The 18,188-nt window shown below is 36.0% G+C and overlaps 1 protein-coding gene and 1 non-coding gene across 3 annotated transcripts; both read right to left on the bottom strand.

The window, feature by feature from the left end:
• Positions 1-8,235: 8,235 nt before the first annotated feature.
• On the bottom strand, positions 8,236-15,258 carry LOC138336506 (uncharacterized). Of its 2 annotated transcripts, none has more exons than XM_069286013.1 (2): positions 15,249-15,258; positions 8,236-12,414 (listed from the first exon to the last, which is right to left on the bottom strand). In XM_069286013.1, the coding sequence occupies exon 2, from the start codon at positions 12,390-12,392 to the stop codon at positions 10,389-10,391; it is 2,004 nt and encodes a 667-aa protein (XP_069142114.1). In that variant the 5' UTR covers positions 12,393-12,414; positions 15,249-15,258; the 3' UTR covers positions 8,236-10,388. The 2 variants fall into 2 exon arrangements, with proteins under 2 accessions (XP_069142114.1, XP_069142113.1); XM_069286012.1 differs by lacking the exon at positions 15,249-15,258 and adding an exon at positions 14,960-15,080.
• Positions 15,259-17,835: 2,577 nt separating this feature from the next.
• On the bottom strand, positions 17,836-17,907 carry Trnac-gca (transfer RNA cysteine (anticodon GCA)). The gene has a single exon. It is a non-coding gene; the product is annotated as a tRNA-Cys (tRNA).
• Positions 17,908-18,188: the final 281 nt, after the last annotated feature.

Here is an 18,188-nt window from a genome sequence, read left to right on the forward strand (position 1 = left end):
GTCACATGGATCATCACAGAAGTCACATGGATCATCACAGAAGTCACATGGATCATCACAGAAGTCACATGGATCACCACAGAAGTCACATGGATCATCACAGAAGTCACATGGATCATCACAAAAGTACATGGATCATCACAGAAGTCACATGGATCATCACAGAAGTCACATGGATCACACAGAAGTCACATGGATCATCACAGAAGTCACATGGATCATCACAGAAGTCACATGGATCATCACAGAAGTCACATGGATCCACACAGAAGTCACATGGATCATCACAGAAGTCACATGGATCATCACAGAAGTCACATGGATCACACAGAAGTCACATGGATCACACAGAAGTCACATGGATCACCACAGAAGTCACATGGATCATCACAGAAGTCACATGGATCATCACAGAAGTCACATGGATCACACAGAAGTCACATGGATCATCACAGAAGTCACATGGATCAACACAGAAGTCACATGGATCATCACAGAAGTCACATGGATCATCACAGAAGTCACATGGATCACACAGAAGTCACATGGATCACACAGAAGTCACATGGATCACACAGAAGTCACATGGATCATCACAGAAGTCACAGGATCACACAGAAGTCACATGATCATCACAGAAGTCACATGGATCACACAGAAGTCACATGATCACACAGAAGTCACATGAACCAACACAGAAGTCACATGATCATCACAGAAGTCACATGGATCACAGAAGTCACATGGATCAAACAGAAGTCACATGAACCACACAGAAGTCACATGGATCACACAGAAGTCACATGGATCAACACAGAAGTCACATGGATCACACAGAAGTCACATGGATCACACAGAAGTCACATGAACCACCACAGAAGTCACATGATCACACAGAAGTCACATGGATCACACAGAAGTCACATGGATCATCACAGAAGTCACATGGATCAACACAGAAGTCACATGATCACACAGAAGTCACATGAACCACCACAGAAGTCACATGGATCAACACAGAAGTCACATGGATCATCACAGAAGTCACATGGATCACCACAGAAGTCACATGAACCACCACAGAAGTCACATGGATCAACACAGAAGTCACATGGATCAACACAGAAGTCACATGAATCAACACAGAAGTCACATGATCAACACAGAAGTCACATGGATCAACACAGAAGTCACATGAACCACCACAGAAGTCACATGGATCAACACAGAAGTCACATGAACCACCACAGAAGTCACATGGATCAACACAGAAGTCACATGGATCACCACAGAAGTCACATGAATCACCACAGAAGTCACATGGATCAACACAGAAGTCACATGAATCACCACAGAAGTCACATGGATCATCACAGAAGTCACATGGATCATCACAGAAGTCACATTGATTAACACAGAAGTCACATGGATCAACACAGACGTACTGGAGCGTATAGTATCAGAGCGTAAGCGAAGATATGATTTTAATCAGATTGATGGATGGATGGATGGATGGACGGATGGATGGATGGATGGATGGATGGATGGATGGATGGATGATGGATGGATGGATGGATGGATGGATGGTCATGTCGATAATAGTGATCACAGGGACTATACCAGTGATCACAGGGACTAGACTAGTGATCACAGGGACTCGACTAGTTATCACAGAGAATCCACAATGCAATTACTGTAGTAGGATATACATTTGTAGGTTAGGATAAATCTTTGTCTGTATCGCAAAAATGAATGTGATTAATGAACAGTATATCAAGTTACAGTATATCAATATGGACTTACAGTACCCAGAACTGTAACTAACTCTCAGATCCCTGTGCGATAAATAGGTAGAAAACATCGACACAGACTATACTTGACTTTTCTAGATCTATGAACGATTATAATTATATACTAGTGAAATCGTGTGAGTTTTCAACTATATAGACTGCTAATTATACAATACATGGTACATCCAAACTTTTTTGTCCTTACGTGTATACAATATCACGCATTGACAACAACGTCTTCAAGTGCTGAACTTATATGGCATCATCGTACAAAACATGGCTCACCCATTGTAGGATGTGTAGAAATTGAACGGAAATGATGTATCTCGCCCACGTAATGTCATTTGACGATCATAAGCACGCGACCATAATCACGTGTTAATGACGTCAATCCGCTGGAGATTTGACTTATTGACTCGGCTGATCTCAGGGAGATCGTGTACAATAATATCCAACCTTATCTTATTGCTGGTGTTTTTCGCACCAATCGACACAATTATAAAGCTCTGGATCATGTCCAATAAGTACAAAGTCGACTGTACATTTATGAGCGTTTGGCCCAAATGGGAATGGATCCCTGACCGTCTTCAATCAGAAATTAGATGTCTAATATACAGAGCTATGTCATCACAAGGACGTCGAAATCTGACATATACCAGAGTTATTCCCCTTGGTTTTGCTCCGTCAGTGACGGAGTGAACCGATCATAATTGACAGTGTAACTCCGAAGACCAGACCGGAGCTATTGAGGTGTCTATAAAAGTGAAATATCAAAATGCAGACTCAAATAATATTTTACCCATATTTTGGTACTTCAAACCTTGATTATTTACATCGTTATAAGAGCGAATCACAAAATTCAGGGTATCACCAAGAAATGATCGTTAGCCAATACAACCTCTGCGTTTACGCAAGTGTTAACGATTTCCCGGTTGGTAAGGATATATATGTAACCCTGGTTAATACTAGTCGCAATATACCGCTCGGCTACAGACAACTTCTCGTGTTATTTTAGGTCGAGTTATGTAACGTAACTTTGCCGAGATAATTATGTCGACCTGTCGAGTTATATCATGAGTTGTTGAGATATTTATGTCGGCAAGTCGACTTACATCACGGAAAGTCGACTTACATCCTGGAAAATTGACTTACTTTATTACGACGAGATCCACGATAGTCAGTCGCGATAGTATAACTCGACTTTCCAATATGAATATGTGGACTTGTCGTGTTAAAACTCATCTTACCGACATAAATATCTCAACTTGTCATGTTATAACTTGACTTGTCGACATAACTATCTAGTCAAAGTTGAGTTACCCTAAGTCGACCTAAATTAACTCGATGGCAGAAATATGCCACCATACGGTTGAGCTTTATACTGATAATCTAGAGGTCCCGAGTACGATCCCTGGCAGAGGCAGGTATTAAATTTATTGTAAACCTGCATCCTGTTACATATAGCAAAGAGCAAATAGGTATGTAAATATTTGTGTTTAATCCTCACCGTATGGGAGAACATTGGTCAGAACTGACGGGGTGTAAACTGAGGGAAGTAACTCACCAGAATGGCATATTAATGTCATATTTAATAGGTGATATTAAGACAACAAACATAAGTCACCAATCATATAACTACGAATGTAAGAAAATTTTAATTAAATTAGAATTATGTAAACAGGGATCTAAGAACATGTGTTTGAAGCTATTTCCTGGTGCATATAAAGCGTTTTAGATAAGTTTGGAGTTTAGATACTAAGTAAAACAAAATGCGTACTTTCAGACAGTAAGACATGATTTTCCCGTAATTCAAGTTAGTTTTATCTAAACCCCCAAAATATCTAAAACAGGCCATTGTATAATGTATAGTAGGATACATCCAAATATGGCCGATATTAATATAATAAGGTGTGGATTTTCTAATGAACCTGTCTTTAGTCCTTACTATGTATAAAACAAAGAAATGGTAATAATAGTGAAAAACATCATTCTTATTCAAGGTATTTTGTACTTGTATATTTGAGCATTGGGCTGCATTCAATTGGCAATTGTGGGAGTATGAATGTCAACTAGATAGCGGCAAACTTAATGGAGCGCGCTAGCAATTCATGTTGAACTTGCCGGTGTCCAGTTGACATTCACACTCCATTAATTTCCAATTTCAGTTCAATGCTTAAATTTACATTTGATAACAAATTTATGATGAAATCTCAAGAAATTTTGCATCTTTGATTGATAATGAACAGCTATTTGAAGAACCATCTTTCGTGATCGTTCGCACGAAAATTGTGACGTCATAATAAGCGAATGGCAATTCATAGAATGATAAATGCCAACTGCGTTTGGTAAGGTTATAGGCCTATAGGCACGGATTCACTTGTAACACACGAGTAGCAAAATTCAGTTTCATCAACGTTCCATATAAAACATGTAATAAAAGTTCATAAAACCTGTTCAGAATAATTACATAATTTATATACATGTATCTTAGATTTGTACATTCTGAACAGGTTTCATGCTCCCAAAATACGACAATCTACTTAGCGCATACTTTAACACCTATATACATGTATTTTAAATGACGTAAAACTTGATATGTTAGATCACCCTTTATCATTTCATTAATGTATTTCGGCAATTGTTTAAAGACATGTAAATCTACATCAGGGGTAAAAACTTCTTCAGCAGTCCTTTCTATGTAATCTTGATATCAAATCTGACCATTTTCAATTCAAAGAAAATTCCTTCTTTTTCTTATGAAATAATCGGCTACATGCAGCGTGTATACTAGCTATCCGCCTTATAATCTTCAAACAAAACTAGATTAGTTTTGGGTTTGGTGTGAATTTTCGATGGGCGTCCTCAAACAGAAGCTCATACATATGGTTCTACTGTGTTCGTTATAAACCTGTTCTAAATAACTTTGAACATATAAGTTAAGGTTTTTTTTTATTCTTGGAGTATACAGGTAACGTTTTGCCGCAAAATAAATTGGATTTAATGACATACGTTTCACAAATATACAACACCTGTTCCAACGTACGCGTACGATAATAAAAGTCGAGCGATGAGAAGAATGAGAGTTTAGTATTGTGCAAAACAGGACCAATTCAGCAGCTAATTGTTTAATCTGCGTCTTTCTACTACAGAACAGATCTATGGAGTAAAACAACGACTTCAAAACAATGACTGGCGTTGGGGCGTAAAGAGGGCGCCTGGTATACATGTACATGTAAAACACCTGCCCCCGGACATGCACATCTTGATATGTACATGCACATACAGATGCTTAAACATGTAGGATAAAATCAAATTTAAAGTAATAGTATTTTACACCAAACGGAAATCTATGTTTTAAAACCGTGATTTTACACTCAGGCCAAAATAAAAAAATGTCTGTTTAGGGTTATATTGGCAAAAAAAATAGTGTCTGTTGGTCGGGACGATTTTTTTAGTGTCTTTCACTCTAAAAGAATGGCCGGAACCGGAGTCTGAAATCGAAATCCTGACTTTTATTTTTTTTCGTAGTGGGGAAAAATTAGGGTCGGGGGTAAAAAATTAGGGGCGGTAGGGTAACCCTAAACAGACATATTATTTTTATGGTCTCATCTTAATACTGTATTGTAACGTTTAAGCTGATTACAGGATATCTCATATGATTTTTGAATATTAATATTCATAACTTAACAAACCAATTGTCTGCCTCAAAATGCCTTGCTGTGATAAGATTTTGGAACAATATGGTCTATATGTAAGGAGACCATCTGAAAAGGTGAAAAGGGGAGATAATCATACTTCTGATAGCCATCCTCGAGATTTCAGGGGTTACTACCACTATCTTGATATTCCGCATCCCTGAGCTATATGCCATAGCAAAATTAAAGGCGTTTCAGGAGAAAACGAAAAACCTGACCAATCACTTGCCTACAAATACTTCATTTTAAGATTCACAGGGAACGACATCCAACTTGAACGAAGTAAAAAAAAGTGTACTGTTATTCTATTTAAAGCAGTGAACTATCTGTCTCATCTGCAGTACTACACATATTCTTCATTTATGCTATAACATAGTCCAGGGGTGGATATTACGACAGTGATATTAACCCCTGAAATATCAAAGATGACTGGATATCAATATTTCTGTCTAACGTTACCAGGTCTACAAATGACAGTATGTAAATGCAATATTAATAATTGGATCCGTCTGAAAGTTCAGATACAATATTTCAACAATTAGTTGGGGAGCAAATCCTGTGTATAACTATAGACCTGGTTACTATGGTAACCAGGGGCGAGTAACCAGGGGCGGATTTAGGTTTTGAGGTTAGAGGGGGCGTGGGACAAAGCAAATTAGGCGAGGGGTCTGGGGGCCTAGGCGGCCCCCAGAAGCTCTCGAATAAATGGTGCAAAATCCTGCATTCTGAGGATTTCATGAACACATTTTCCAGAAAATAATTGAAGCCATTTAAGGATGTTAATTTATGGTTTTCGTGTCAAGTGTTATATTTTTTATTTGAAGTTTTGATTTAATTTTTTTTACTTACAGAATTGCAATATCAAAATCTTAATATTTATATGGACATAAAGCGAAGAAGGGCGGGGGTCTGGGTAGGGGCCGCCTAGGCCCCCAGAAGCCCTGGAATAAATGTACACTTTTTCCAAAAAAAATTGAAGCCATGTAAAAATGTTCGTTTATTATTTTTGACGTCTAATGCCACATTTTGAATATAAAGTTACAGAATTGCATTGCCTAAAATCTGAATATCTATTCATAGAGGCACGAAGCAAAGAAAAAGATGGGGGTCTGGGGGCCGCCTAGAACGAATATACGTAACCGGCCTACTATGCCTTTAGGCCGGGTACGAATTGGTCCCTATGTATCGTAGTGGAGCACTGCCTCCGAAAATCACTCGGGCACAGTTTTTTATACTTTATACTTTTTTGAAGGTTTTGAAGTAATAGGGAACAATTGTAGCTCTAAAGAAGACACCATTTTCAGTCTAAAAGTCTTTTGAGCTACAATATTGCAGCTAGGGGTCGCCTATTGAAGGTTTTTATAGGACGAATGAAAGTGTATGTGAACGTTTTTAACGATATAAGCTTTTACTTTTATACATTATCTGTCAGATTAGATAAATCATTTTCCCTAACTTACACAATCTTCATAATTCGTGTATTGGACAACGAAAGAAAAGAAGGCTAGTGGTCTTGTCTATGGCCATACGGTGCCAGGAACCATTGCTATCATCCTGCTTTCTAATAGGGAGCCTTTTGTCATGTGCATTAATTTTTTAACATCGTTTGCCTATCATATAACATTATCGTTAAGATATGTTTTTATTGAAACAAAAAAGGAAGGCATCTGGCCATGGGGTGCACCCAGACCCTAGAAGCTCTCATTTTCTGTCGCATTCCACTTTTTTCTTTACACACATTTTCTTAGGACAAATAAAAGGCTTCTAGAAGCATTCGGCGTCAGTATTGATCTTGTAACTGGCGTTTTGAAAGTAGCACACATTTGTGAATTGATAGTCGGATTTAATACAGGACTTTAATGCTGATTCAAAAATGTGTAATATATCATTTACAACCTGGAAAACGAAGGGCATGACATATAGTCAACCAGCGAAGACTCATGGCCATCTACAATTCCTTCCACCCACCCCTCCCCCTTTTCTTTTATTGCTAAGGATATCGAGATATAACCTGTCAATATTGAATATTAATGACAATAAATTATCTAATATATTGGGATTTTATCCGTTTTTTTTGTTTTTTTTTTTTTGGAAAAAGTAAATACTTGAAGGGATTTACATTGTACCTTTTAAGCGATGGAGATAAAACCTTAACTTACACGGAAAAAAATATAATTATTCCATTGTGCCTGGATACAAGTATGTTCATGCATGTATGTACTACAAAGTCGAATACATTTAGATTTTAAAATAACATCAAACGGTAAAGGTAGGAAATGGAGCTTTCTGTCTAATTCTCACTCTTTATCTAATTCCTTAATTTTTTCCCTTTCTCCCTCTTTTTTTTCTTTCTTCCTTCTTTTCCTTCCTTCCCCTCTTTCTTTTTCCCTTCTTTTTCCTTTTTCTTTTTTTTTCTCTCTCCTATTTTAGGGGGGGCGTGCGCCGGGTCCGCCCCCCCCCCCCCCCCCCCTTGGATCCGCGCCTGGTAACCAAAATCAAAATGGCATTTGATGTCTTCAAATCTCTCATTACTGTATCTGTCATCTTCCAAACAACTTTATAACAATGTTCAGCTTAATCGAACATTATCTTAATTTCAACCAATCAGTAGCCTCCGTTATATTTCTGCCTTGCAGGTAGCGCATTAGAATTGTACCTGTTGCCCCTATTGCATGACCGTGAAAGGCGACTAAATTTAGGATGTTATCTTTTCTTTCTTCCTAACTGACTTTCTGCTTTCTAGTTCTAAGTTCTTTTTTTTTTTTTTTTTGCTCCTGATGCCTTCATTCATATATAACGATAGTGAGTAATCGAGGATGGCACAGTGCTCTTCTGATGATGAGACCGGGGAAAAGGAGATAACTCTTACATGCTTGTGACTGATATTTTATTAGAACGACAACGGACTGGAGTAGATCTACAGCACCATGCCGAAAGTAAGTCAATTATGTATATTCCCTGAATATTCTATTCTATATAACTACTACAGTTACTTTTGAATTTCTTCTGAATTTCCCCGGTCTCGATCATCAATAAATGTATAATGAATATATGATTGTTTTATATCATTCTGTTACAAAATTATCATATGTAGCAAATAGACAGGAAACAATTATTCATAACTAAAACAATTTGTTACAGTATGGTATTCATTTATTAAAGATCAGATATAACACTATTTTAAGAATCAACAATGTCATGCTATCATGCTATGCGGTCAAGATCCCCATCAAATTGGATGACGGAAGTCAAAAACGGACTTTTACCTAAGTTACATATAATAACTGAAAAAAAGTGATTATAAGGCGGCGCTTTTTGTTTCGAGAAATTTGGATCCAATTTTAAAATGGGTATCTAAAATAGCACATCGTTCCCATATACACTCAAATGTGGTCAATACTGAAGCTTAGGTATTCTAGGATTAAAAGAGTTTTGGAATGAAGAAAAGAGATAATATTGCTCCGAGATTATCTCTTTTCCAATAAGTTGAAAATAAAATTATTAGCTTTAAAAGTCATTTATTGTGATGCAGATACACAGAGGTGACTTGATTAGATATAAGTATGCATTATTCCTATAATAACAATAATTGATAAGGTCACGAACAGGTTGACAAAAAAAATTAATAATTCGTTTATTTCCCCTTTTCCACCAAATTCATGATAAAATGTCTTTGTATCACTACTGGTTTTGTTTGTACTGATGAAAAGCTTAAAATCAATACAATTAATTAAATATAAATATCGCAATGCTGCACAAATGTGTCAGAAACAATCTGGTGGTATAAAGGTCCGGAATGATGATGGATTGACTGAGATAACTACGTGTGTACGTGTTATGATAGACTTAACTAAATTATAAATTATCATCGTTTTTTTTTTTACTTGAATGAACTTTAATTAAAAACTATTTCGCACTAAATTACAAAATGGACTGGATACGAATACTCCAATTTATAAACGATATTGAAAAGTCATTTCTAAATTATATCATATAGGTAATTCTTAACGTCTTGAACTATTAGGAATAACTCATTAAGTAACAAATTACAAATATAAGTGCTCGAAGTTGCGCAATTAATTGGCGTTTTCAACAGAAGCTTCTACATTTATCCCACGTTTTCCTATCCTCCTCACCAATTGTACGGCCGATTTTTGCGGTTTTTATAAATTCATGTACAGCACCTGTAAACCTGGAATTTTTACCTCTGTCATTTTTTACACTGTTCGTAAATGTTCATAACATTTTTTCACGCTTGTCATTTGTAAATAACTAATATCACGATGCAATTGCTAAAAAATATCCTGGATGATAGGTGTGAAAAAAATCCACTTCTATATGTTTATCCATCAATCAATACATGTACTTTACTGCTTTGTTACTGCTTTGTTGCCGATAAAATGTAACAGCACTATGTATATTACTTGTAATGTAAGATTTCCAATCAATCAATACATGTACTTTACTGCTTTGTTGCCGATAAAATGTAACAGCACTATGTATATGACTTGTAATGTAAGATTTCCAATCAATCAATACATGTACTTTACTGCTTTGTTGCCGATAAAATGTAACAGCACTATGTATATTATGTAATGTAAGATTTCCAATCAATCAATACATGTACTTTACTGCTTTGTTACTGCTTTGTTGCCGATAAAATGTAACAGCACTATGTATATTACTTGTAATGTAAGATTTCCAATAGGATTAGTATCATGATTAATTCGTCAACTTCACTATTACGGTGTAGATATCAACACAACACACAACTTCACTCTTACCGTGTAGATATCCACACAACACAAAATTACACAGCGAATACAGTCTGCATATTAATATTCCCTCAATGTTCTCACGTTCAAACAGTATACAAGTACAGTTTGTATGACTTTGTTTTCCTTTAAACAAGCTGAAACAAATGAACAAAGTTCTGTTGTTTTATTGATGCATATGTGATCACTACTTTATCTTTACACACGGAAATCGCACTCGGTCGTTCTATTCCATCTGATGACGTCAGCAGTTCCCTGACGTTGGTTCCGTCCTCAGACATCTGTATGACGTTGTGGGAGTTACACCCACAAACATACACGTTACCCTCCTTGTCTACGTCTATACCTGTTGTATCCTTCACGACCCCGACCTTCAGTATACCTGTGTGTGTCCCATCAGACAGTCGGGTGACGGCTACAGCGTCAGGGTCAGAGGTGGCGATGCTGGCAAAGACACGTCCATTCCTCTGATCACTGGCGAGATGTAGACATTTAGATCCAATGTTATGAAGCATTGTAGCTTCACCTCCGTCTTGTGGTACACTGTAAAGTGATGTTAGTGTACCAAAAAAAAAAGTGTTGTTATTGTATGTGACACCAAGACAGTCCTCCGTAACGTTTTGAATTTTAATTTTAGATAGGACTGTCAAGGTTACATCCGTTACATTGACTGTACATATGGTTTTATCTGTGTACAATGCCACTGCCACGGTGTTGTCGTCAACACGACAAAGGTCGCACAATGCTTCACTTATTTCTATGTCACATTTAAAATCACCGTTCTCCGTAAAAAGTTTCACATTGTGATTTTCATAATCTCCTACAACAATACGTCCACCAGACAGGAGGACTACTCCATACACAGCACAGTCTTTCTCGTCAGAGGGAACTTTGATATTGATCTTTCTGGTCATCTTCAACTGACGTTCGGACAATGCCGCAGTATTTGGTAATTTCCTCTGTTGTTGATGGACGAGTATCTCCCCCATGGTAAGACTGGTCTTTTTGTCCAATGTGAGTATGTCAGAATTATACTCGTGTCTCAGACTGGTAGACCTTGACGACTTCGCCAACTCCTGTATCAGTCCCTTACATGACTCGACCTCCGCCTGACCTCTCTGGAACAGACTGATCGTTCCCACGGCATCCTCCTTCAGGCCGGCATCCTGTGATGACGTCAGAGTCTTCTGCATAGCGAACATCAGCCGTTCACACTTCTTCCGCGATACATCTAGGTTTTCCTTCGCCTCTTTGAATGATGCTGTCAATTTGTCTGTAAGCTCTTTCTGAAGTTCATCAAAACGCTCGTTAATCTTCGTACGTAGATCCATTAAACTTTGTAGCGCGGTTACTTGGTCTTCTTTAATGCTCTGCAGCTGCTCCTCGACATCTTTTATCAGTATCTCCATTGAATTTACGCATTTTCGAAGTTCTCCAATAAGATTCTCAATTTTTGTGGTTTGTAGCTTGTCCCGGAAATCGTCTGCTGATGTCACCGCCTCACATTTCCGATGATCGACGATGATACACTTGTGACATCCAAGGATCTGATGATGTTCGCAGTAATACTCCAGTTTCTCCTTATGTTTACCACACCCAGTAGCCGACATCTTCCGTCGAATGGTGACTGATTTGTTCTTTTCTGTGATATTTTCTGGCTCACAATTCTCGTGAAACAGGTCATGGAAGCCGACCTTACAAGATTCACAGAAGTATGATTGGGTTTGCTCGCACCAAAACTTCGCCGGAATGTTCATATCTCCTTTCTTCTGACACGGCTTACACATGGTCAGTGTTCTCGTATTTTGTAGAGGTTGAATAATTTCTATCGCCATATTGTTTGTAGGAAATTGTTCGGCCCAACGTTGTTTGTCTTCTGACTGGTTTAACGGCTCGGTGTCCCTACGACATACTGGACACGAGAAAGAAGACGCCGACGCCATCTTACCTGACGATTCATTGATGATGTAGCTAGCGAGGCATTCTTGACAGAATGAATGAAGACAGGGGAGGGACTTGGGATGTCGGAGCTGTTCCAGACAGATAGGACATTCAAGCATCAGAATGTCGAGAGATTGACTACCGAGGACATTGTCTGATGTCTGGTCCTGAACAAATCCACCTTCCGCCATGGTAATGTGGCGTTTACCAACCCTTAAAACAAAAACAATAATATACAAATTAAAAAGCGCAACAAAATCTTTGTCTGTCTTGAACTTTAGAGATGAATGAAAAGTGTCAAAAGCGCCCCTTTGGATTCCCCAACATATCACTAAAGAGAATGTTTAGAAATAAAATCACCGGGTTTACGCTCTGAACACGCTATATACATAACTTATGGGAAAGACTAGTTTAGATAGAAGAAATCGTTTTGAGAAGTAGACATGATAAATATGTTGTGTTTAAATTTCGTGAAAAATCAAGTAAGAGTATAATCATTCGTCAATACATAGAAACAAAAGTAGTTTTTTTTTATTGTGCTGTACTTTATCCTCTATTTCGCACACAATACAGACAGGTAAATAAAATCATTACAATTTCTTTTGGAAATGTCGATTTAAACGATAGACAAAGCTAAAACTGGATTTAGTGCATATAATCATTACATTAATTGATTTGTTATTGTAAATGTGGCTGTTATAACTATTTTATCTCAATTACGCAGGTGGACTTGTAAATTTATATTGATATTACTCCATACAGACCGTGTCAAAATACATATATCTTTGCTGATATTTTATTACATTACATGATTATTAAAATTGTCAAAAAACCCCGCTAAAAATCAATCAATTTTTTATCCAGATATATATCTTATGCGATGAACAAATTTCTTGATTTCAATAGTCCAAAGAACTAAAACATTTAACCGCTGACGAACTGCTTTTAGTTTGCAATCTAATCAGAATAAGGTAACTTAACATATCATCCGAAAAAATGAAGAAAACCAATCGTCAAAAACGCGATACTCCGAGCTTGATTTCATTTTTTGTCAAACATGGTACACTTAACTGTTTAATGATTAAACAAATCAAGATCAATTGTTCAGTCTGCTGATCTTGAGAAGATCGGTATTAAATATGGTTTATCAATCAATCAATTCACGAGTGAAATCAAAGATAGCACTATAAAAAGACAAGCATCAACATACTACAGTCTCCTAAACACACCTGCATGCCCGTCACACACGCAACATTCCTCTTACACGGGAGGCCGTCTTTACGGTCCCCGGATGTTAATAGGACGTAAATCAAATCAACCAAGAAATCAACCAACTAATCAAAGCCGATCCATCGCTGAGCAGACATTTAGAACATTTTGGAGGTATGTCACCGCTCATTTGTGTGAAAGTTGGGTGCACAAATATATCAAATACTCTAAATATATCTTCTTGATTCACGATAAAAGTGGTTATTTATTTTAACAACATTATAAAATTCTACATTTTATATATATGACTTTCGAGTAGAAGAAAGAACGATTTTCAAATTAGGTTTCTCCTTGATTGTTCATTATTTTGAAAGTGGAGTTTCATTGTCTTTACAAAACTGCAGATTGATTAAACTATATTGCTATTTAACATTTATTACATAATTTTCTTGTCATTATGACTAAAGAAATCAATAAAAATATATTGCTATAATGGTCGAGATATTGGACTCATTTAAGCCATACATATCGCTTGTCTTATTAACACAAATATACTATAGCCATATGTTGAAAGTGGAGTTTTTGTCTTTACAAAACTGTAGATTGATAAAACTATATTGCTATTCAAAACATTGATTGCATAATTTTCTTGTCATTATGGATAAGGTAATCAGTACAAGATATTGCTATAATGGTCGAGATATTTGACTTATTTAAGCGATGCATATCGCATGTCTTATTTACACAAATATACTATAGACACGTGTGTAAATAGTAGACAATAATCGTAGCCTTGTGAATAATTTAAAGTAAATAAATAAATAAACATCATTTTGATAGTTAGTTCATTCCATGAGGCACTGCATTAGCAAAAGAAAAAAAAGCATGTGTTTAATAGTGCCACAGATGTTTATGCATTCCGGTCGGGTACGAAATGGTCCCTACACATGTGTGCTAGTGGAACACTGCCGCAGTGAATCATTTGATTAGTTTTAACATCCATGTATCAATATGGCGGCCAGGTCACCACAATCTATTCGGTGGTCCCACTTAAATGTCTTGCAGATCTATTATTTGGCGGCTACCACGTACTGGAATTAATATTTAAACTAAACTTTATAACTAATTGACGGTCGTCGGATAATTATATATTGCGACCGCCAAGTAACCTTTATTGTATTTTCGTTATCCTGAATAATCTGCGTAAGCCTGATCTGGTTCAGTAGGTTTCCCAATGGATATCAGTGTTAACCCAATAGAAAACGAAAGTAAACACTAAATGTCATCCAAATGTGACATGAATCAATATTTCAAATATGTACCAATATTTAATAATTATATTTATCATTATTTAAAATATGCATACACATGTACGTTATTTCAACACAGATACGACTGTCTACTTTCGTTTTAAACATATTACTATACAGAGGTTAAATCAAACAATATCACTTCTTAATTGTTAGAGGTATTGACACATAAATAACCGTACATATACCTTTTCAAATTTATTGTCAGTATAAAATTAATAAGTAATAGGCCTACTTACTTAAAGTAGCAGTTTTCACAGGAACATCGTCATTGTTGTTACCCTCGACCACCTGTTGTAACGCTTCGTTTCGAAGGAAGACGATTCTAATATACAAACACGGTCATAAATTAATCTAGTCCGGAATATTTTACACTCTTATTTTGCATTCCACGAAATCTTCGAGTTAACAGTTAAATGCTATAGTACATTAATAACAAGGGCGTACTTGTGAAATTACATGAATGAAGATTAATTATGTATAACTACTTTTTTTTAGTTTATAATATTATTGCTAGGATTTTTATACTCTAAGCAGCAGTTTTAGTTTTCATAGAAACATCGTCATAGTTGTTCCCCTTGTCCACTACACACGATTTTAGTTTATAATATTATAGTTTGATATTATAAACATAATCTGTAATAGACGGTCATTTCCTTCTATTTACTTTTAATATTCCGATATTGCTTTTATTGAAATGTAATCAGGTGAAATTCTCCATCGTTGAGATATCAATATATAGTGTAGAGTTCGATACGTTGTTAAAATCGTCGATATTGTTAAACAATGGTTATCTTACAAGTGTTATTTTCCATGAACATTTTGAGTGTGTAATCCGGCAAACTTGTCATAGTGTCCGTGAAACTCATTCAGTGACGAAGAGACAGTAATAGAACTCACTTCTAGTAGCCATGCTTGTATTGCTATTTAATGATATAAAGAAACAATAACGAATACATTTTTTAAATGCTAGTATTTTTTTTATCAATATACAAATTTTGAAATAAAAAAATGTTTTTACTTCATTTACATCACATATTTTACTTCTTAGCACCTGGCACCCGCATGATAAACAGCATTAAGCATATAAGCATTGCATGTAGTGATTTTAAAATCAATAAGCATTTTTTTCTTCTTTCGATTTTACCTTTCGATTCTGTTTTATATAGTAAACATTAGAAAGACATTGTTTATCTGTGACCTCAGAAGTATATGACATGATTAGAGTATCCGGAGAAAAACCAGCAACTAGTGGAAAGACTTGTGGTAATATCTCAGGACATCTTAACCACTCGTCCACCGCGGCCCAGAGGTGGAGGACTTGTGGTAATATGTCAGGACATCCTAACCACTCGGCCACCGCGGCCCAGAGGTGGAGGACTTGTGGTAATATGTCAGGACATCCTAACCACTCGGCCACCGCGGTCCCTGTGATATGTGATCAAATACTAAATATGGTGTGTACTGATGACATCTGTTTTCACAAAATATGTCATCTTTATTACTATATTTAAAACTGTGTAATAGATATGATCCCCAGGCTCCTCTGTCGTGTAACATGGATCACAGACACCTACACAGTTCAGTATCGATGGTTTTAAACTAGATCCATTTGATTTGGATATCAGCTCCTCATATCAGTGGTACGAACAGTGAATCACGTTGACCGGTGTTTTTTCCTGTTGAATACATGTATTATTTCATACAAATGCAGTTAATTTCCTGGTGTTGTATAAATATATAGTATGATGATATCAACTTCTCATATCATACATTACTACATTTTCATCTACTTTATCTTATTAAAAATAAATTATATCCTTCACTTTTGTCTTTGAAGGCTAGTAAATGGAGTTCAGTCTAATTTGATATTCATTTTAACGCAGTCGAATCTTTTAGACTGAATGAAAAAAATTATCCGGGGAAAAGCTATTTCAGATTCATACTTATGGCTGTAGTATTGGTCATGACATGAACGATCTTGTTATATCTGAACATCATTTTTTATGCTGATATAACTGTAAAGACGCACACAGTAGGATGTATGTTGAACATATCGCACAGTTTTCATTTAGATCTATGTATACTTTATTTCCAGACGCGCTTTTCGTAGGACTTGAATGTTCAAAATGGCGGGAGATCTTTATAAAAATACAATAATAACGTCGCGGTGTGAGAGAAACTATGTGTGTTTTAATATGTGAATATGATGGATGTGGATATTCTACCTTCAGGATCACAAAATGTTGTAAAACCTTTAGAAACCTTCAGGTGTTAATAATATTTGATGATCCTCCTGTAGAATATCCCTATTATTCAAGTAAAATTTCAATACAACATCAAATCCGATCGAAAGGCGCATACCGAAATAAAAACTATTCAAAATTCCCAAAATCTAAGTTTAAAAACCAAAGACACTGAAAAGTCAACTTAGTGTTAATACAACAGTATAGATCATTTCCTAAATGATATAATACAAATTTATTAAATGTTAAAATTACCACAAACGCCGTCTTATATTTTTGTCGCCAATATAATTGTTACGTTGTAGTTGAATGTCTCTATGCCAAAACATCAAGGCAGCGACCATGGCCTGCATTGTTTACATAGTTTACAAGGGATTTTTATAGACTACCTATATAGATATTCTGACGTTGTAAATTGTTATTAATTTACTTTAGGTTTTTGTTTTGGAAATGATGTGGATTCTCGATATTCAAGGAGTTGTTATCTCTATCATGTGTGGTCGCATACAGACCCTTCAGTTTTGTTATGACATATTCCACGGGTGGATATTACGACAGTGATAGTAACCCCTGGAAAGTCGAAGATTTTAATTCAAATTTAAATTTTAATTGTATCTCAAAAATTACTTAAACATTTATGTCAAATTATGAAATTAGCATAATGTTGTCATTATTTTATATATAACAATAAAGTAAAAAGATCGAATACTATCACTACTAGAAATCAAAACAATTCTTCATCGATAATACTACAGTAATGAAAGTGAGATAATAAAGCTCTACATTACTGAGCATATCTTGATATATGGAGAGATCCAAGAATTGACAAATCTGCGTTAATCCAGATCTGTAATGTGACGATAAAAATTAGGGGACACCCGGGTTCGAACCAGGGACCTCTCGATCTGCAGTCGAATGCTCTACCACTGAGCTATATCCCCCTTGACAATCGATTATTGGAAAACAGATTATATATATTTCTGATGCAATAATATCGGATTCAGGGGTCAACATATTTATTTACTTCTTCCATAATTATATAAGCTATTTTTAAACGTCAGCACTAAAATAAAATAAGACATAATAATGTAAATTTATATTTGTATTGTTTACTAGCTGACACCCTTACACACACGTATATAGACCGTCAATTAACTGTGTAACATCATTATAAACCGTCTGCTAACTGGAATATCATTACATCATTACCCCAATCAGCTGT

The sequence above is a fragment of the Argopecten irradians genome, chromosome 12, assembly GCF_041381155.1.
Source record: "Argopecten irradians isolate NY chromosome 12, Ai_NY, whole genome shotgun sequence".
Taxonomy (NCBI): domain Eukaryota; kingdom Metazoa; phylum Mollusca; class Bivalvia; order Pectinida; family Pectinidae; genus Argopecten; species Argopecten irradians.